Genomic DNA, 21,963 nt, shown 5'->3' on the forward strand with positions numbered 1-21,963 from the left:
TTTTCCTTCCCCAAGAGGCCCTGGAGATCCTGGAAGCCCCAGTCCAGAAGTCTGTACTCCCCGTACTTAGCCAAGAGGAGACTCGCAGAAACTCTGCTCAAGGCTGAGAACATGGCGGGGCCATCAAAAGTTAGCTCTGGCAAGACCCTCAGAGAGCATTCATGTCATTGGGCATTCTTAATCTTGGGCCCATGCATGGTTTCAGGGGAGCAAAAACACATTTCCTCTGTGTGTGTATTTTCCTGGGGAAAGGGTCTCTAGGCTCTAATTTTTATCAAAATTTTGAAAAGCCTGTGTCTCCAAGGTGTTAAGAGCTACTGATTTAGCACAACGATCTCAATTTCTGGTTAAGAAACTGAGAACGCTTCATTTTCTCGTAAAAAGGTGGACGAGGTACCGTAAATAAGCTTCATTCTGCAAACAATTCTGGATAAAAGAAAAAAACCCCAACTTTTTTTAATGCACTGATGAGCTGGCAAGAAAGTGAGGAATACTCAGGCCAAAAAACTCAAGAATCCAAAGAGGTAAGTTGAGCTATTTTATTTGTTTGTTTATATTGTGGAGATCTCTCTCTCCCTCCCTCCCTCCCCCACCCACCCTTTCTCTCTCTCTCTCTCTCTCTCCATATATATATATATATATATATATATATATATATATATATATATATATATAGTGAGATCTACCCTCAACAAATTTTTAACTGTACAGTACAGTATTGTTAACTATAAGCACAATGTTGTACAGCAGATTCCTAGAAATTTTTCATCTTGCACAACTGAAACTTTATCATTTTTATTTTTTAACTCAGTAAACTTGAACTTGGTCGTATGGGCTGGGGTGATATGAGAGAAACCAGTGTTATATTAGTAACTGGCTCTCCAACAAAACAAAGTACCCTGTTTTTAGTGTTTGCTGATTTCCACAGTGTAAATACTCTCACCATAGCCAATTTCAAGCTCTCAATGGTACCAGGAACTGCGAAATTCCTAAATATTGGTTCTTCTGAGCTGGTAGGAGCCAGTTCCAGCACACTACTGCAAGAAACTCAAGCCTCCTCTAAGGTTGGAAGTCTGATAAGACCTTCCTCACATAAGATTGGGACTTCAGTGAATGAATGAACCAGATAGAAGCACCACCACATCCCAACAGACTGAAAAGAAAAATGCCCATCTTAATTTCCCTTTTCTCAGGAGAAAATAAAATAGCCCCTGCAAATTCACAATATAAGCCATACCTATGTCATTTGAAGCCCAAATTCACACTACTTAGGTGGTCTGAAAAATTTCAGTCCAGCATTTAACTTAAATTGGGCCCAGTCTGGTTAACACCATAAGCATCTGGCAAATCAAACGCAAACCCTCTTGGAAAAACCCACCTTCACCCCAGGCCTCAAGAATTCCCACAGAGAAATCTCCAAAGAAATAGTAGCTCCTAATTGAAGATCACGAAACACGCAAGGGAACAACAGATGATGGAAACAAGTCTACGCTGACTTAAGGTATTGGAATTATCAAATAGTATACAATAACTATGTTTAAAATGCTGAAAGAGTAGAAGAGAAACTTAAAAACTTGAACAGGGAACAAGATACTCTGAAGAAGGACCAAGTATATTTGAACAAGAAATAGAATGTCCCTCTAGAAATTTAAGATATTGTAACTAAATCTACAAATTTAATGGTTGTATTTAATAGAAGATTAGATACAATTGAATATATCAGACACAATAAAATTATAAGTGGAATAAAGACCTGAAGAAATTCTCTAAAAGACAGCACAGAAAAATAAAAAGATGGATATATGAAAGAATAGTTAAAAGACATGGAGGATAGAGTGAGATGGTCCAAAATACATATAATCAGAGGTTTCAGAAGGAGAGGAGAGAGATGATGGGACAGAAGTAATATTTGAATAGTTAGTGGCTGAGACTCATCCAGAAATCCATCAATTCATGCAATCAAGAATCTTGAAATCCTCAAAAGAATAAATAAAAAGAAATCCACAAGTAGTCATATCATAGTGAAGCAGATTACCAAAGACAGAGAAAGTCTTAAGGTCAGATTATTTTCGAAGTAGTGACAATTAGACTAAAACAGCTGACTTCTTAATAGCTGGAAGATAGTAGAATTATATTTTCAATGTGCTGAGAAAAAATGACTGTCAACCAAGAGTTCTAAAACTAGTGAAAAGATATTTTAAGAATAAGAAAAAATAATGACATGATGAGATGAACAAAAACATATTTGCCACCAGCAGGCAGAAAGAAAGTGATTCCAAATGGAAGGAATTAAAGACAAGAAGGATTGCAGAGCAAAGAAAGTGGTATCTATATGAGTAAAAACAAAGATTGTATAAACAATACTAACAATGTCTTGTAAGCTTAAAAAAAGATAAAATTCAAATACATGAAAGTAATATATAAGCTAAAAGAGGGGTGATTAGAATTAGTTCTAACGTCCTTGCTTTATTTAAGAAAAAATAGAAGATACTGGTTAACTTCAGACAGGCAAAATAAGCATATTAAAGTTTCCAGTATAACCCCTAAGAGTAGCAAAAAAAAAAAAAAAAAAAAAAAGGTATAATTTGCAAACTAGTAAAGGAGAAAAATGGAATAAGAAAAACTAATCAAGAAAACAAGAAAGAATAGAAAAAGAAATCGAGAAAAGGCAGGAAAAATACAAATTAATAAGGTAAAGTACATATACGTACACACATAAACATATATATAAATGTATGTGTGTGTATGTATCAGTATTTCAATAAATGTACATGGACTAAATGCTTCAGTTAGTAGAAAAAGATTGCCAAACTAGACAAAGCAAATGAATCCACCTATCAGCTGTTCATAGAGGCGTATCTAAAACATAATACAGAAAGATTGAGAGTAAAAAGGATGAAAAAAAATCTGCCAAATACTAAGCAAAGGAAGATTGACATATCTATATTAATTTTAGTCAAAATAGACTTTGACAAAAAAAAAGCATTATGAAAGACAAAAGGGTCACTTCATAATGATTAAAAAGTCCAATTCATCAGTAAGATGGAATAATCTTACATTTATATGCACTTAATAACATAACTTCAAAATAAAGCAAAAAGAAAAATCAAGGAAAGCAAAATAAAAACAAATTCACAATGCAGTGGGAGATGTTAACACACCTCTCTCAGTAACTGATAGATCAAGCAAACAATCAGTGAGAATTAGGAAAGTGGGGTCCATAGAGGGGAAGTGACAGATGTTCATTCATCCTTGCACAAACACTGAGTGCCTGGATGTCCCAGATCCCACAATTATATGCTTTGCCAGAAAGAAAAAATGCTTTTAGTACTTTTATGAGTGAGAATTTTAGTCCCATTTTATAAATTGGGAGGCTGAGAGACATGGAGAAGTTAAATAACTTGGGTAAGATGCTCTTCCTCAGAAATCTTAAATGTCAAATCCTACTGCCTTACACAGCCTTTGACCTTCCTACTTGTGGACAACCTTAATCCCCTTATATCTCCTCCTGGACTTTAACTTCCTGGAGACCTCTGGTCCAGTCTTTTTAGCCCCTCTCATCACTCTTCTTTCTTTCCCAGCCTGAACCTCTGGAGGGTCATTTGAATCCCTCCCTCCTCAGTATCCCTGATTCCCTTGCATCCCTATCCTCTTGGGCTCAGCCCATCCTTGTATCATGCCTGGAGCCCACCTTCTGTGCTCCTGAGACTGGCTAGCTTGCTGAGCCCTGCTGGAGAAAGATGCCCATCTCTACGAATTCTCCCAGTTCCTGGATCCCAGTCTCCCCACTAATTCTGGGATCTTGCTCCATCAGCTTTACTCGCCCCCATATCTATAAGACCTCATTCTCTTCGCTCTTTCTCCTTAGCCTAACAACTTGCTCAAGTCTCTTCCATTCTAAAAAGGATCCTCTCCTCCCCTTTCCGGCCACCATGTAACCATTTTGCTCCTCTCCACATCCAAGTTTCTCCAAAGAGTAATTAACTATGTGTCCACTTCCTCACTCTTTGTAAGCTGGCTTCATCCCTCATCACCCCACTGAAACCTCTCTTTCTAAAACTACCAAGAATCTACTAATTACCAAGTCCAAGAGAGATTTTTCATTCTTGTTAGAACCTGGGCTCCCCAGGCCTCAATAGCCTTAGGATACAAATGGACCTACATGACTAAAAATGAAACAATAAGCACCAAATTTCACCCATTCTTTGCATCTACCTGCTGAGGTAGGCGAGGAGACCGTCTGGTCCACCCACGTATTTCTGAGAGTCCACAGGCCATTGCTCCTATTGACTCACAAATAGCCTGATTCAGTAGGGCATGTCCGTGGCCCTACGTTTTCCTGCTTTGGTTGAGGCAAAGAGCCCTGTGGAGGGGAAAATGCTTCTCTTTGCTTTATGAGTTCCCAAAGCAGATTTGTTTGCTCCTTGAAATCCTACATTTTTTTCTTTACACTATTTCCCTTGGTAGGACTCAGACGAGTCCAGTGGGCCAAATTAGGTGTTGAATCTGAATGCAGACTCAGAAGTGAGTTCAAATTCTTCATCCTCCCACTCGCCCTGCTTGCCCTAAGCACTAAGATGTTTCCTCTGGGTCAAGTTCATACACTTGAGTTCTTCCCTCAGTGAAGCAGGCCCTGCTGCTTGGCTACTCAATGGCTATTCCCCCTTCCTTTTGCCTAACAGCCCCTGACCTTATTCAGGTACCTACTTTAGGGAAAGCAGTCCCAGGCCTAGCCCCAAGGGGAGAGTCACCATTAGCCTCTTGTCATCGAAGTAGTCTCAGGCCCCCCAGCTAGTGATTGTTTTAAGCATGGACTTCTTCTAAATGTCCCACTTCCATGAGGCTGAAACACTGAGGCTCAGGGTCACTAAGTTCAAACAGTGTCTTCAGGGTAGAAGCTGATTTCATTGCTTAGAATCCACTGCCCTCTCAATTCTAGCTTTTGTTTCTTTCTGGCCTGAGTATTCCTTACTTCATTGCCAGCCAGGATGGGTTTTCACACAAAATTGCACTCTTTCCTGGCTTCCTTCTCTTCTCCTATTATCCTGTGCTTCCCCTTCTCCCTAACTGGTTTCTCCTGGGAACACTTCTTTACTAAATCATCTTTACTGAATCTTCATCTCAGAATTTGCTTCTGGGAGAACCTGACCTATAGCATGGATTACTTTAAGAATCTGATGAAACCCCAGAATGGACCTTGTCCCCAGAAAAGTACACATACACACATTCAAAATGTTATGCCTTTTTGCTCCCCCAAAGTCATCCATGGACCCAAGATTAAGAACTCTGGATAAAATGATCTTTGGGGCCCCTCCATAGCTAACTTTGCTTTGTCTCTGGGTGGGTTTGAGGAGCTTAGCTTTGAGTTTCTGAATTGAGGCTTTCAGGAGTGTGGGATCCAACATCCCTTTAGTGGATTTGTTTTCTGTCAGATTCTTAGGTGAGAGTTTCTGAATTGAGGCTTTCAGGAGTGTGGGATCCAACATCCCTTTAGTGGATTTCTTTTCTGTCAGATTCTTAGTTGAGAGTTTCTGTTGCTCTCAACTAAAAAAAAATTTTTTTTTTCCCACACCACACAGCTTGCGGGATTTTTAGTTCCCCGACCAGGGATTGAACCTGGGCCCTTGGTAGTGGGAGTGCGGAGTCCTAACCACTGGAGCGCCAGGGGAATTCCCTCAACTAAGAACCTTGATAGAGACACTGCCGCATGCTGCATCTTCCAGCATCTCCTGACTCTTCATTGTCCCCAGCACACCATACGGGTTTTACTAATGCTATCTTCTCTGCCCAGAGTGCCCTTCCTCTTCCTTTTAGTCCAATGGCCATTCATTTTTATACTCAGCTCTGACACCACCTCCTCCAGGAAGACTTCCCCGAGAGTCACTCTTGGGAGGATGCCCCAGAGGGATCCCAAGACAGGTGGTCCACACGACCCATGCAGTGATCTAGTTTTATGGGGCTATGTTTACAGGTTCATCTCCCTATCTATGGGGTAAGTTCCACAAAGTTAAGAACTGTGCGTCATTCTTTTGTGTACCCTCAGCACCTATTTCAGGGCCTGGTACACAGTAGAAACTAAAAATATTTGTGGGATGAATGAATGAATACCGGTAATTTGTGGTGGAGACAGGGCTTAAACCAGTTTTTCTGGCTTCGAAGCCTCTGCATTTTCCACCGTAGATGCCAGGGGCTGGGGGCAGGCTTGTTTGGGATTAAAGTTTTTTCCAGCTCGGTAGTGCCCTGTTCCCCATGGCCTTGCTGAGGCTGTTGATGCTTCGCTAGAGGCCACAGCCCAGCCCAAGCATCCTAGAGCCTCCTTGTGCCCACACTTAATGTGCCTTCAGCTGGAAAACAAACCTGGGCAGGAGAGCACTCCCTGATGCCCCTCTGGTGGCCCCAGTCTGGTAACTAAGCTGTCCCCTCCTCCTTCCTGACTTTTGTGCTGGGCCCTCGCACCACGCTCCTGTACCTCCCTCCTTCTCCTTCCCTCCTTCTCCTTCCCTCCCTCTGGCCAGGAGCCTGGGACCCCGGCTGTGAGTCAACCCCAGAACAGGGTGTCCAGCCTCTTCTTCCCATGGCCGAAGTCGCCCACGGGGGCTCTAGCTCTCTAACCCCCCGCCTGGTCGCTGCCCCTTTGAGAACCTGGGGTCCGGGGAGGCCGAGGGCTCCGGTCTCCGCTGGGGAAACTGGACTCTGGCTGAAGCCCCCAGGCAGGGGCTGCGCTGCCCCGGAGAGAAGCTGTCCTCCTGCCTGTGTCCAAGGCCGGCTCTGGGGGTGAAGGCGTCCCCGGGAGAAGCGAGCTGTTCTCCACTCCGCCACCCCCTCCCCAGGTGCCCGGCTCTCCAGCTGTTTTCCTCCTCTGGGCTGTGGGACCTTCTGCAGATCTCCTCTCCTCACGATGAGGAAAGCAGGTGGCTCTCCCCGCCAAGGCCCCCAAGGGTCCTCCCGCCTCTCCCAGCAGGCACCTGGCTCTCTGCTCGCTTCATTCTCCTGTGGCCGCGGCCCTTCTCCGCAGTGACAGGTGACGGGAGCAGGGTGCCCTCCACCCCTAGCCTCACTCTCCGGGCTCGGGGCCTGTGTCTGGGGAGGGGAGGCTGGGTCCCCCTAGGGAGGACCTGGCCGCCCAGCAGCGGGGACACCGGGGCAGGTTTGCCGGGCCCCGGCCTGTGGCCGGGACGGGCCCGTGGCTCAGAGGCGTCTGTCTGTGGGCAGGGCCGGCTCGGAAAGTCATGGCGCACCTGCAGGACCCCTCACCTGCCTTTTCAGAGTGCTCTCCCTCCACCCCGACAGTGGCTCTCAGGCATCCCTGGGGTCATATTTTCAGGAAAATGGGCGTGTGGCGCCCTCGGTCATCAAAGCAGCAGCCGGCGCCTGGCAAGAGTCCCCTTGGGAGGAGCTTTCCCCTCAGAGCAGCGGTTCTCAGCTGCGAGTGAGAATCACCTGAGCGCTTTTTTTTCTTTTCCCGCGGTACGCGGGCCTCTCACTGCTGTGGCCTCTCCCGTTGCGGAGCGCAGGCTCCGGACGCGCAGGCTTAGCGGCCATGGCTCACGGGCCCAGCCGCTCCGCGGCATGTGGGATCCTCCCGGACCGGGGCACGAACCCGTGTCCCCTGCATCGGCGGGCGGACTCTCAACCACTGCGCCACGAGGGAAGCCCACCTGAGCGCTTTTAAAAACCACCGATGTCCCAGCCGCACCCACACCGGTTGAATCAGCACCGCCGAGGAGGGGCGCCTCAGGGTGGGCCTTAAAGCTCCCGGATGGTCCAAACGGGCGGCATTTGAGCCTCACAAGGACACTGAAAGACAGGTACTGTCGTCATCCCCACCGTACAGGCAGGGACACTGGGCTCCGAGAAGTGAAGCCACTTGACCGGGGTCAGAGGGCAAGTGGGAGGGATGGGACTGGAGTCCCAAACGGGAGGGGCGGGTGGCCCCCCTGCTGACCGTGGATCTGGGCTTCCAGGGGGGCTTCGAGTGGGACCACGAGGTCTCAGGCTGGCCCAGGAGCCTGGGCCTCGGGCTGACTCAAGAGCTGGCCCTGTCTCCCCACAAATGTGGAGACATTTCTGCCACCTCCTCCTCCAAAGCGCTGGACTGGGCCTTCTCCAAGCCCCAGGACGCGGTGGGTCACGTCCACTCACCCAGCCGGGTCCTCTCTGGAACAGCGTGCCCTTTGGTGACGGGGAGGATGCATTTTTGAGGTGAAATATTATATAACAGCCAGGAACGGAAAATATTAAAAGCCCACGGGTGCCAGCAAGGTTCGCACCAGGGCCAGAAAGTTCAGAAAAAGGAGGCAGGCTCCCTGCAGTGGAGGCCACGGGGTGGGGCGGGATCAGCTCGACCACCCACACCCTGAATCCCAGGCTGCCTCCGTCTTCAGGGTGAGCGGGAGCCTTGCCTGGGCCACAGGAAGGTCCCAGGGTGGTGACCCCAAGCGGAGAGCTGAAGCTGCTCAGATCCCTCATAAAGCTGGAGCAGCTGTGTCAGCCTGCCCGTCCGCGTCCCTCTCCCACTCCAGGCCTTGAGGATCATGAGGCCCGTAGGGGGAAGTGGAACATTCGGGAACCTGGGGTCAGGCTGCCTGTGGGTCTGCTCTGAGCATCCCCTGGAGGCTCCCTCAAGCAGGGCAGGCCGTTCACCCCTAGAACTGACTCAGAGCTGCCCAGGTGTCAGGAGTCATGGCTGGGCCTGCATCCTCAAGGGAGGATGTCTCAGTGTCTCAGGGCAGAGCCAGAAGCCTCACCAGACCCAGAACTCAGACTGTAGTCCCCTAGCTTCACAGCTCAGTGAGATGCCGGGGAGCCTACTGGAGGCCTAGATGTGGAGCAGCAGACCTGCGCCACCGTGGCTCTGCCCCTCCCAGCGTGAATGGCCTTGGGTAAGTCCCTTACCCTCTCGGGATCTATGAATTTATGACACTGAGCCAGGTGCTGGGGACACAGAGATAAGGCACGGGCCTTGCCCTTCAGGAGCTCACAGTCAATTGAAAGAAGACAGCATTTCCAGGTGAAGCAAAGAGCTCTTCAACTCAGGGTGGGGCTAAGTGGAAAATGATGGGGCTGGGGCAGCTCAGAGGTGGGGAGTGGTGTGGGCTATAGGGCTCAGGGCATGTGTCTGCCTGTTTTGGGTAGGAGGATAAACTCCCATATTGTGCATGTAACCCTAATGCTGCCACCACACCCCAGATCCCCATCTAGCTGTAACTGCAGACCCACTGCTCCCTACTTAGGGAAGCACTGTTACTCTGGTATTTGACTGACAGGGGCCACTGATTGGCTTAGGCTGAGCATCTGACCTAAACCCAGTCCATCCACCCACTGGCAGGTGACTGGTGAAGTGGGCTTCTTGGGAATCGTTCCACCCAATAGGGATGGAGATGGCAACTAGCTGAGCCAATCAGAATGGCTCCTGGTGGAATCTGAACTAAGCAAGTGCAGGAGGTGGACCCATGAGGAGCAAGAGGCAGGCAGAGCTACCATATAGAGAGAAGCACATACCCCACAGGAGAAACACCAGGCAGCCTGAGGGGCTGAGAGAGGGGCCTGCCTCAGCCCAGCTCTTGACTTCAGCTGTCTTTACAACAAGCCTTCATTTTTTTTCAGAATGGCCTGAGTGAGTCACCATTCTCGTTCCCTAAAGTGCATAACCAGCTAAGGAGCCCCCTCATCTCCCTGGCGTGCCAGAGAGCAGCCAACTCTCTCCTCCATCCTGTATGAGGCCACTGTGAGGAAATGGAAAGATCAGAGGGCAGGAAATTAGGAGGCCTGGCCTGGGTTCAAGCCTGACTCAAGTTCCTAAGCGTCCCCAAGAGCCAGGCCTTGGCAGAAGTCTGGTACACCTTGCACAGTGTGCTTTCTCTTTCACTGGTTATGAGCAGGCTCAAATGAAAATGACAGATAAAAGCAGCCAGAAAGGTAAAGGTAGCTGCTGCCTATTCAGGGCATTCTCCCGCTGTTTGATGGGAGCTGATTAGTTGGGTGTAGAGGATTCAGAACCTCTCTGTTCAAGGGGCCTCTAGGGAGATCTGAGAGTCATCGGAGAGTAGGGGCAGTTCTGGATCCAGCAACGTGCTTGACAGTCTTAGCAGTCTCCTGGGGCAGTTCTCAGTAGACCTGTGTCTGAGTCCTAGGGAGAGCAGAAGGGCTGTAAGTAAAAGCTAAAAGAGCTGTTCCACTGAAAAGTCTGTGTCTTATTTGGGCATAAGCAGTCCTGTTTTGGGATCAGGCAAGAGAGGCATTTGTTCCTGCTGTGCTACTGACTTTTGTGCATGGAGAAGGCTCTAGGGTGCTGGCATCAATGCTTTGAAGAGCCACAGTGTTAAAGAAAAAGGGGGGGGTGGTCAGTGGAGATGCAGAAACAGTTGGACATCCACATGCAAAAAAGGAACCTTGATTCACAGACTTTACACCATGTGCAAAAACTAGTTAAAAATGAATCATAGACCTAAAGGTAAAACCTAAAACTCCTAGAGAAAACCTTTGTGACTGTGGGTTAGGTAAAAATTTCTTAGAGCCAACACCAAAAGCACAAATTTATAAAATAAAAAATTGATAGATTGGATTTCATCAAAATTAAGAGCTTCTGCTCTTCAAAAGACACTGTTAAGAAAATGGAAAAACAAGCTACAGACTGGGAAAAAGTATTTTCAAAACATATCTGATAGGGACTTCCCTGGTGGTCCAGTGGTTAAGATTCTTTTTTTTTTTTTTTAATTAATTTATTTTTTTTTGTGGTACGCGGGCCTCTCACTGCCGTGGCCTCTCACGTTGCAGAGCACAGGCTCTGGACGTGCAGGCCCAGCGGCCATGGCTCACGGGCCCAGCTGCTCCGCGGCACGCGGGATCCTCCCGGACCGGGGCACGAACCCGCGTCCCCTGCATCGGCAGGCAGACTCCCAACCACTGTGCCACCAGGGAAGCCCCCAGTGGTTAAGATTCTGTGCTTCCACTGCACGGGGCCTAGGTTTGATCCCTGGTTGGGGAACTAAGATTCCACATGCCTTGTGGCCAAAAAGTAAAAAACAAAAAAACCCCATATCTGATAAAGGACTTGTATCTAGAATATATAAAGTACACTCAGATTTCAGTAATGAGAAAACAAATAACCTAATTACAAATGGGCAAAATATTTGAACAGGCACTTCATCAAAGAAGACATAGAAATGGCAAATAAGCGTATGAAAAGCTGGGGGCTTCCCTGGTGGCACAGTGGTTAAGAATCCTCCTGCCATTGCAGGGGACACGGGTTTGAGCCTTGGTCTGGGAAGATCCCACATGCCATGGAGCAACTAAGCCCGTGTGCGACAACTACTGAGCCTGTGCTCTAGAGCCCATGAGCCACAACTACTGAAGCCCGCGCACCTAGAGCCCGGGCTCTAGAGAACCTACCACAATGAGAAGCCACGCACCACAATGAAGAGTAGCCCCTGCTCACTGCAACCAGAGAAAAGCCCACACGCAGCAACGAAGACCCAACACAGCCAAAAATAAAATAAATAAATTTATTTTTTTAAAAATGTATGAAAAGCTGCTCAACATCATTCGTTACCAGGGAAATGCAAATTAAAACAAGACACTACACAACCATGGGAAAGGCTTAAAAACGGTCAAACATGAAACTTTAACAGTATCAAGTATTAATAAAAATGCTGAGCAGCTGGAACTCTTATGTTGCTGGTTGGAAAGTAAATGGAAAAATCACTCTGGGAAACAGTTTGAAAGTTTCTTATAAAGTTAAACATACACTTCACATATAACCTAACAATCGCACTCCTAGATATTTACCCAAAAGAAATGAAAAACCTGTTTACACAAAAACCTGTACATAAATATCCATAGTGAAAAGGTAGTTGCTAGAAACTGGAGACAACCCAAATGTCCTTCAACTGGTGAACGGAAAAAGAAACTGTGGCACATCCATACAATAGAATATTACTCAGCAGTAAAAAGGAATGAACTATTGACACGTGCAACAGCATGGATGATTATACTAAGTGAAAGAAGGCAGACTTAAAAGGCTCTTACCAGGGACTTCCCTGGTGGTCCAAGGGTTAAGAATCCGCCTTCCAATGCAGGGGATGCGGGTTCGATCCCTGATCGGGGAACTAAGATCCCACATGCCGCGGGGCAACTAAGCCTATGCACTGCAACAGAGCCCATGCACCACAACTAGAGAGAAGCTGGTGCACCGCAATGAAGATCCTGCATGCCACAACCAAGACCTGATGCAGCCAAATAAATAAATATTTAAAAAAAACCAACGCTCATACCAAAGGATTCCACTTGCAGGACATTCTTGAAAAGGCAAAATGACAGGGAAAGAGAACAGATCAGTGGTGGTCAGCAGCTAGGGATGGGGGAGAGGGCTGACTACAAAGGGAGCTTCTGAGGTTATGGAAATATTTTGTATCTTGATGGTGATGGTGGTTATAAGATTGTTTGCATTTGTCAAAAATCATAGAACTTTCCACTCAAAAGGGTGACTTCTACAGAATGACAATCGTGCTCCAATTTTTAAAAATGGGAAGTGGGATTCAAATTTCTTCTTCCCTTTCTTTGCCTTCCCTGTCACTGGCCAACATTCTGTCCTCAAAGCTCTTGTTTTCCTGGGGGGAAAAATGCCCCAATTCAGCCACCCTGAACACTGCTTTGCTTCTGGGAACAAAAAGCCAATCCACTAAGAATGGTCTGTGCAGGCCCATGTCTGTTTCTCTTCCTCTGTCCCACCCTGTCTGGCTAAGCCTGCTCACCAAGGCCCTTCTAACCTCCATTTCCCCTTCCCTGCCTGCTCATCCGGGCCATCTGGAGTCCCAAATCTTTATGGCCCAGGCTTTGTGTGGGTGAAAGATCCTGCTTGGAAAGAGATCCTTACACTCAACTTTCCACAGCTCTAGCCCATTAAACGTCCACGGGTCCCAGGGATGCACAGCCAGAGAGGACAACTACCTGGCATCCGCCTCACCTCACCCCTGACCGAGGCCACCCCCATCACGACTGCAGGCTCTTCTGGGCTGCCAGCATCGTGGTCAGAGCTGAAGCCGTACTACAGCCAGAGCCACCTGGGGCCTCTCAGGGGAGTCATGAAAAGAGGCCCCGGGTCATGGGAAGCAAGCAGCAGAGTCTGGTAGATGCTTCGGGGCGAGCCTGATGAACCACCAGGGCAAACACATCCCACTGAGTGTGACTAGTCCAGGAGGGGAGTGTGAACACTCTTGCGATGACTCCCTGGTAAGTGTGCACCCAGTAATCCTGTACAAAATCATGAGTGTGGGTGTCCCTGAGAAACAGCAGGGCACCGTGGGGACACTGAGATGTAAACTCAAGGCTGTGACCATGGTGAGTCACCACAGGGACAGTGAGGTGACCTTTTTTTTTTTTTAAGCTTGAAGAGCATTCTGTGATGACCACGGTGAGCACACTACGCAAGGTGGAGGGCTCTACCTGACATGTCTTGGGGGATCCGCCAGACCATGGCCCATTCTCAGGGAACCTGCTCCCACCTACAACCTGTGCGGGGTAAGCACACCCTTACAAGACCAGGTGCTGACTGTCAGGCGGCGGTGCGTGCAGCAACCCATGTGGCTTACATAGTTCTGAAGGTTTCTTTGTTTTTCTTCCATTTTCCAAGCTGGAGTTGTTATTATAGTTGCTCAGCTTTGCTCAACTCTTCTGGGATGTGTTGATGTGGTTACAGGGTGAGGGGAAGTCATACATGGGTAGGTTTGCAGCAGAACAAAGGGAGTGCAAATGCTGAGGTTGACAGCTGTTAAAGTGGTCTCTTGATATCAGGATTCAACTACTGGTATCAAGGTGAGTAGTTAGACATTTCGGGTTGACTCCTACTAGGAAAGGGGTGCTTGTGTTTGTGGTTGTGTTTTAGGTGCGTACGTGTCACTTTTTACTTCCTAGCATCCGTTCTTCCTACTTCTGGTGACAGCACCACAATTTTCCTTTGAGAAAAATCAGTCCATGTGATTCCAGTGGGATGATCTACCCCTACCTCTGGAAGTGGGCTAATCAGAGCTTTCCACCCACATGGTTACAGGAACTGGGTCAGGAATAGGCCAATGAGAGCCTTTCCCAGGACTTCTGCTGGAACAATGGGGGGAGAGACATGCTTTTTCCATTGGAGATTTGAGATGTGCTAGAAGGGAGTCTGGAGCTTCTGGAAGATAATACATGGGAATGGCATCTGTTCCAGTTACTGTTGCTGTGTAACAAACTACCCCAAGTTTTAGTGGCTTAAATGATAATCATTTTATCATATCCCCTGAATTCTGTAGGTCAGGATTTCAGGTAGGGCTTGACTGGGCCATTCTGCCTTTTATGACTTTGATTGAGGCCACTCAGTGGCATCCATCTGGTAAATGAGCTGGTCTGTCCTAGAGGGTACAAGACAGCTACACTCACATGACTGGTGATGTGAGGGCTGGAAGGCTGGGCTCAGCTGGGACTACCCACCAGAACACCTACACCAGGCCTCTCTGATTTGGTGGTCTCTTGGTAGTTAGCTGGCTTTCCCCAGAGCAAGCATCCAAGTGGAAGCTGCATGACTTTTTCTGACCTAGGCTGAGAAGTTCACCTCATTCCTGGTTACAAACAAGTCATAGCCCCGCTCACATTCAAGGGGAAGGAAATTAGATTCTACCTCTTGATGGCAGAGTAGGGCAGTCACCTTGTACGAGAACACACGCAGTGGGAGCTATCGTTGCAGCCAACTTGGGAAAACACAGGCTACAGCCTCCCTGGGAAAAAAGCCATCTCAGAGGAAGCAGTTGAGAAATGGAAAGAGAGCAGTCCTGATGATATTGTTTGAGTCCCTGGATCCAATTTTTCCCAGGACTTCAGTTATGACAACCATCAGTTTCCTTTCCTGCATAGTCCAATCTGAGTTGTGCTTTTGTCTCTTGCAACTGAAAGATCTTTTACTCTTAGTGTGTATATCAGTTATCTATTACAGTACAACAAATCACCCCAAAACTCAGTGGCTTACAACAATGATTATTATTTCTCACGATTCTATGGGTGGCTAGACCATTCCTCTGCTGGTCTTACCTGGCTCACTTATGCAACTGCTGAGGTGGAAAATTCAAGATGGCCTCATTCACATGTCTGGCTGTTGGCTGGGGGCCTCAGTTCTCCTTCATGTGGTCTCTTATCCTCTAGGAGGATAGATTGACTTCTTTCTATGGTGGTCTCAGGACCATGTTCCTGGGGAGTGGAGGCGGCAAAGTCTCTTGAGTGTCATTTCTGTCATTCCTTTGTTCAAAGCAAGTGACAAAGCCAACCCAGGTCAAAGGTGAGTAAAGAGACTCCACCTCATAACGGGAGAGTTGCAAAGAATTTGTGGCCATATTTAATCCACCACAGTACGATAGATAGCTGGATCACGTTAGATGGGGACATGTTTGAAATTAGTGTATGTATGGGAAGCAGGGTGTATGTGCCAGGCAGGCAGAGCCAGCGTGTTCTAGTATGTTCTCGCTGAGGAGCATATGGCTGGAGTGTCATTTCCATGGTGGTTTCTCTGAGCTGAGGGCACCCCAGGACAAGGTCTACACTAGGTCACCGGTTCCCAGGGGCGACTCTGAGTTGAAGACCTACTGTGTCTGAGTGACTTCACCTCTCTGAGCCTCAGTTTTCCCTCTATAAAATGGGTGTGGTCATCCCTGCCTCGCAGATCAACTGTGAGGCTGAAGATGAGCTGATGACCATGAATGTGCCTTGTATATTACAGGATGGTGAACATTATCATCTGAGACCCAAGAAGGAATAGTCAAGGTGGGCCTGGGTGGTCAGAGAGGGCAGGAGGGAGGAGACTGAGATGGGGCATCGAAAGGTGGGGGACATTCACATGGGAGGGGAGGAAGGGCTGTATTTCAAGATGGGAAGCTGAGGAATAAAACTATAAAGGCATTGGGTTGGAACAGTGACAGACTGTATCTAGGATAGGGAGGAGAACAACAGGGTCAGAGTGCGAGCTCTCCCACTCCCGTAGACTCTGGGTGTCTAGGCTCCCATACATACTGGGTCAGCAGCCCCTGAGGGTTACTCAGAGCTACAGTGAAGTCTTCCAGTCCCCAGGGATCATTAGTGGCTTGTCCCTACCCAGGCCTGCAAAGCCCTCTCAGGCCGCAGGGGGGCAATGATGGGAGCATGGGAGTGGTGGTCAGAGAGCATGTTAGAGACACAGCACCTTCCTCTGGAGCCACCAGCATCATGTCAGACCCCTCCCAGTGTTCCCAAGCTCCTTTCCCCTCAGCAGGGTGGGGACCCCTGGCCTTAGGCTTGGGTCACAGTTGGCCTGGCTAAACATGGCTCCAAGCCCCTCAATCCCCTGGATAGGGGTGGAAGTGATGGATGGGTTTCAGTGTGTTCCAAGCCGGGGCTTGGAGCTGCAGCAGACTAGCCTGGCCTGCAGAAGCCCCAGGTGGCCACTCATGGCTGGTGCCGACCCATCTAGGCCGGGCCCTGGACAGTCCAGATCTGTGGCTGCCTCCCAAGCCCTGACTATCCTAAGGTCCTGGCCAAGGAGAGCAGCAGCCTCTCCCTCAAAGGAGTTCTGGGAGCACCGGGTGGGAGCAGGCTCAGATCCCACCAATCTAGCCCTGCGCAGTTCACAGCTCAGCCCCACTTGGCGACAGAGAGGGATTCTTTGATGGGGGAGGTGGGAGGACATGAGCTAGAGGGACACAACCTGCTGGGCTGTAATCAGAACCCAGGGATTCTAGCTCACAGTCCCTCAGCCTGTGCCAACCATGACAATACCCTCTGGCCACTGGGCCAGGATAGATGGGGCCTCAGTGTGAGCTCTGGGCCAAGCAAGGACACCTAGGCAGGAATCATGGCCTAAGGAGCTCCACTTTGCCAAGCCCTCCACCTTATAGGCTTCCCTCCTCCTACTACAGAAAGAGAAGAGAGGGGTGCATTTGGGAGGCTGGGGAGACCTCTTTCACCTACTCTGGGATTCCATAGAGTAGAGACCTTGGAAATCAGCTGATTACCCTGACCTTGACCTCTGGTCCTCTGGTTTACCTTTCCCCACCTGCCTTTCCTGTCTACCTTGCTCTCCTTATCTAGAGTCTGTGGTCAGGTAGCTTCTCTGGCCTCCTTCCTGACCTCTGGTGAGATTCTTTGGAGCTGTCATTTCTTCTTTTCTCTCCTTTCTGCAGTGTTTGTTGTCAGCATCTTATCAAACCTTGTAAGAGCTGGTGGGGGTCTCAGAGCTCACTCAGTCCAAACTCCTGTTACACAGGTGGGGACACTGAGGTCCAGGGTCACTTGGGTCATTGCTTGTCCAAGATCACACATCAAAATTAGCAACAGAGCCAGCACTAGGCTTTTGACTCCCAAGTTCTTGTTTTTCTCCTGTTCTTTAATCAGGCTATTGTGGCTCAGCTTTTGTCTGACCATGGACCAGCAGAGTTCTCAGGGGCTTCACTTAGTTCAGAATTTGCCTTCACTTAGTTCAGGCTAAAGCTGCTTCATGGCTTGGCTCTGATAGTAATTGGACGGGACTGGGTCTACTACAGGATCTATGGGCCAAAAGCTGGGGGCCAGGAGGGAGACCAGGCTCCAAGAGGAAAAGCAAACCAGCTCTGTGCCCCAGATCTGCTTAGGGGCTGTCCCTGCTCAACATCCTTCCTCCACCATCCTCCTCTCCCCCAACAGCTCCTGTCCGGGATGGTGCTCAGAGAAACAGAGCTCCTAAACCCTTGTTTGTACACACACACACACACACACACACACACATTCACATAGAGAGAAAGACACAGACGTACACACATACAGCATATACACAGGCACACACACACACAACCACACACGCACAGCTCTCTGGATAAGAGTGTGCACGGCTACACTGTGGGATCATTTCCATACAAGGCTCTTTGCTCTGAATGCATGGATACATCTCCTCCCTATGGCCTCCCAGTGCCCAGCCTGGAGCCTGCCCCCAAACAGGCGCTCAGTGAGGGTGTGTGGAAAGAGTGAGCTGACACTGGTGTGGAGGGCCACACGGGCCAGGCCTCCATCTCCAGGCCCTGCATGAGGCAGAAAGCCCAGCCCAGGCCAGATGAGCCTGAGACATGAGGCAGGCCTTGGAAGCTCCTGCTGTCTCCCTGGCTCACCCCTCCCCATCTTCTGCCTCCACCTGGTACTCTCTTCTTGTGTGGTCTGTTAGCCAGCCACATCAAAATCACCTGGGAGCTTGTTAGAAATGCAAAGTCTCCGTCCTCACCTCAGACCTACTGAACTAGAGAGTCAGGGTGAGGGGCCCAGCATCTGTGTTTTAACAAGCCCTCCAGGGGATTCTAATACACGCTGAAGTTACAGAGCTGCTGCCTGTGACGACAGGCAAACTCATGCTGCAGGGGAGGCGGGTGAAGTCTGGGAACACAAGCAGCTGCCTGTGCCACCTATGGGTAAGGCACTGCTGGTGGCACCCATACCCAAAGTCAGACACACGCACATATGGGCATCTGGCAGGATCTCAGAGAATCCACATGCAGGAGCTCCTCTCGGGTCCAGTGGGTATAGGCAGGTATCCAAATGGAAGCAGGCAGGGGTAAGGAAGAACTACTCTCATCCTGTGCCCCACCACTCCTCTGTCCCTTGTCCCTCTGAGGTTCCCTGAGTGCTCCCTCAGGGGCTACAGAAGCTCAGTAGTTGCCCAACTCTGACCAAGCACCCCCAGCTGAGAGGCCAGGTGATCTGTGGCCCTAAGAGAGCTTGGGGTATGTGCTAAGGCCAGCATAGGTGGGCCAGGGCCGGGGCCATGCGGGGGATCAGCAAGCAAAGCTTAGGCAAGAGCATCCCACCTCCTGAGCTATGAAATGCTGCCCACATGTAGAATTGCCCTTGGCCCCTTCCCAGGGCTGCTCAGTGCCCAGCCGCCTCTTCACCCATCCCTCTGCTCTGGCCTATGGAGCCCCAGGCAGCTGCCCACCTGGCCCATCCCCAGGCCCTGCGGCCTCTCCCTCTGAGAATCTGGAAGCGAAATCCGGGCCCCTGGAGTCTGCAGGGGGTGTGGGGAGGGGTGGGGAAGGCCGAGCTTCCTCAGGCTTGGATCTGGTTTCGCGGCCGCTTCCCGTGGTGCATTGCCACGGGCTGAGCCACCAGCTGTGCTATATAAGGCCCCGTGGCTGGGCTGCTGGGGAGAGGAAGACCTGGACCCCCCCAGCTGAGGAGTCCCGCTCAGGACACGGTGAGCTCCACTCCTATTCTCCTCAGCCCATCCCTGCACCCCACTGCCTGGCTCAGCTATTCCTGACCACCCCTTATCTCCCCCAGAGAAGACTCCCCTTTCTGCTCTGGAGTTCTCTCCTTTCTCCCATTGACCCAAGGTCTTTTCCCTCCCCCACCTGAGGATAGGGGCCCTCAGAGAGTCCCAGTCAGGATCTTTGTACCTCTGGGCACTCTGCTTTTTTCCTGCGGTCAGCCAGTCTTCTTTATCCGAGAGTTCTGGGATCCGTGGGATGGGGAGCCTCACCCGCAGAGCATATGCTGAGGAAACTTCCATGCGCTGCCAGATGGGAAATGGTTTTTCCATAAGGTGCCTCAGGCCACTTTGACTTCCCAGACAGTTGCGGAGCAATCCCAGACTGAATGCTGTGCAGGCCCACGGGCTCAGCCCTCTGCTCAGAGCCTGGGAGCGTGGCGTGAGACACACAAGAGCTGGAGACCTCGGGGACACCCGTGCTCTGTTCTCTGGGCTGAGAAACAGGTGGTGGTGGAGTTAGTGGGCTTAGAGCTGGATGATCTGCAGCATGGGGTTGGTCTGTTCTTCTTTTGGGACAACAAAGTGCTATTTTTTTTTTAATAAATTTATTTATTTATTTGTGGTTTTTTTGTGGGTTTTTTTTGGCTGTGTTGGGTCTTCATTGCTGCGCGTGGGCTTTCTCTAGTTGTGGTGAGCGAGGGCTACTCTTCGTTGCGGTGCGCGGGCTTCTCATTGTCGTGGCTTCTCTTGTTGCGGAGCACGGGCTCTAGGCGCGCGGGCTTCAGTAGTTGTGGCACGTGGGCTCAGTAGTTGTGGCTCGCGGGCTCTAGAGAGCTGGCTCAGTAGTTGTGGCACACGGGCTTAGTTGCACCGTGGCATGTGGGATCTTCCCGGACCAGGGCTCGAACCCGTGTCCTTTGCATTGGCAGGTGGATTCGTAACCACTGCGCCTCCAGGGAAGTCCCAACAAAGTGCTTTTGAATCTTTTTTTCCAGAAAGGAGGAATCTCCCTTTTCTCACCACACCCTGGACTTTGGAGGTTGAAGGGAATCACTTTTGAATTTCCAGGCACTGGTCAGATTCTGGGTTGGCCAGAGCTCTGGGGAGAGAGAAAATTGAGCGGGAGCCTGGGCCGCTCCCACTGCGTCCTTGCCCTATTGCCAGGCCTGCTCTCCTCTCCCTGCTCCTGCAGCCCGTAACCCATGCTCAGCAGTTACTGGGGGGCCCTAGCCTCTCCCAGTGCATCCCCTCTGCTCTCCCTCAGCAGGCTCCTGAGGGAGGCCCAGGAGCAGCCAGGCCAGAAACTCCCAGCCAGGCCCCAAACAAACAGGCCAGAAATGTGTTCCAGCTGCAGCCAGTGCATATCTGGGAATGTGTTCATGGAGGCGTGTGTCTGAAGCATCTGCACCCTTCAGCTGGCCAGCCCTGTGAGGCGCCACTGTAGTCGGGGCAGGGGCTGCGTAGCCTTAAGATGTAAGCCTGTTGTGTGAGAATGGGAGCCCCACCAAGGGGTAGCAAAACATGCCCCCAAGCCCGGGTCTGAGAAGTGATTAATGAGTCACCCAGAGGCTGCCGCGGGTGATCCCAGGCCCCTCCTCATTGGCAAGGAAACTTCTCACCCCTACTGTCCCTTGTGTCCCATCTCGATGTGGGACCCTGGCACCTGGACCCAGGGTTTGAATCCAGGTCTGCCTCATGTGAACTCAGAGTCTGACTCTGTGCGTCTTGCAAGCTGACCAGATTTGCAATTTGGGCAGGTGTCACTCTCACAAGACTTCATTCTGTCCACTTTTCACCCTTGATAGGTCAAGAACCAGTTCTGCTCAAGCCCTAAGAGGTGACTTAGAGAAGTGGAACCTGACAAGCTTTGTTTCTTTGCAGGTCACTGATCTGAGAAACTTCTCAGGGGTCACGTTCCAGGGACAATCCGACTCTGTGAAGGAACCCTCACTCAACTCCTGCCACGTTCCCCACGGGACCTGGAGGAAAGATGGTGGTGATCAAGGCCTGCGTGTTCTTCTTCCTGGTCCTAGAGGTCACCTCTCTGTTGGGTACAGGCTAAGTATCTACTGTCTCTCTAATCCCCCACTTGTCATAATGAAGTCACTATGGTCTGGGACCCAACTCTGCATCTGCCTTAAGCCACAGCAGCGGCACTAAGATCTGAGGCTGGTTTGTCTATTTATTCATAATTTATACCCTGCTTGTTTTCCTAAAGGATTTGAGATAAGTACCAATATTACAACTCACAGAACAGAATCTTTTAAATGAGGAGCAGGGTAAGTGTCACTCAGAAGGCAGAAAAAAGATAAGAGCGTTACCACTCCCCCTGAGTGTTAAATTTAGCTCTGAGCTTTCTGATAGCCAAAGCAAAAGGGATCACTGAGTTCTCACAGCCAGATTTTTGGTTTTAGTTTCATGAAAATTCATTTAGACCCTGTAACCAAATTTGACAGAGACACCAGAACCCCTTCTGGTCTCCTTGTCCTCTGACCCCATTCTCTGGTGACACTGAGTTCTCAAGGGAACAGGTGGAGAGAATTTGCCTGGTGGGCTCCCCAAGGCTTCTAAGCATCAGAGCTCCCAGCACTATCCTGTATACGCTCTCCCATCTCCCCTTCCTTTCCTGATTTCTAGCCACATACTCAGGTAAAGCAAAAATATGCTCAAAATCCTCTCATAAAGCAGCGAGCACTGCAGGCTTTGTGACCACAGATGCAGGAACAAAGGCTGTCTCAGCA

At 49.6% G+C, this 21,963-nt stretch overlaps 1 protein-coding gene across 2 annotated transcripts in view; it reads left to right on the forward strand.

Moving 5' to 3' along the window:
* The first annotated feature begins 447 nt into the window (after positions 1-447).
* Positions 448-21,963, forward strand: part of CILP (cartilage intermediate layer protein) — a 33,301-nt gene continuing 11,785 nt past the window's right edge. For both annotated transcript variants that reach the window (XM_079912017.1, XM_079912018.1), the window contains exons 1-2: positions 448-524; positions 21,104-21,273. In XM_079912017.1, coding sequence (XP_079768143.1) covers positions 21,213-21,273 — 61 coding nt within the window. In that variant the 5' untranslated portion in view covers positions 448-524; positions 21,104-21,212. The remainder of the gene's footprint in view (positions 525-21,103; positions 21,274-21,963) is intronic.

This window comes from Stenella coeruleoalba (assembly GCF_951394435.1).
Source record: "Stenella coeruleoalba genome assembly, chromosome: 2".
Classification (NCBI taxonomy): domain Eukaryota; kingdom Metazoa; phylum Chordata; class Mammalia; order Artiodactyla; family Delphinidae; genus Stenella; species Stenella coeruleoalba.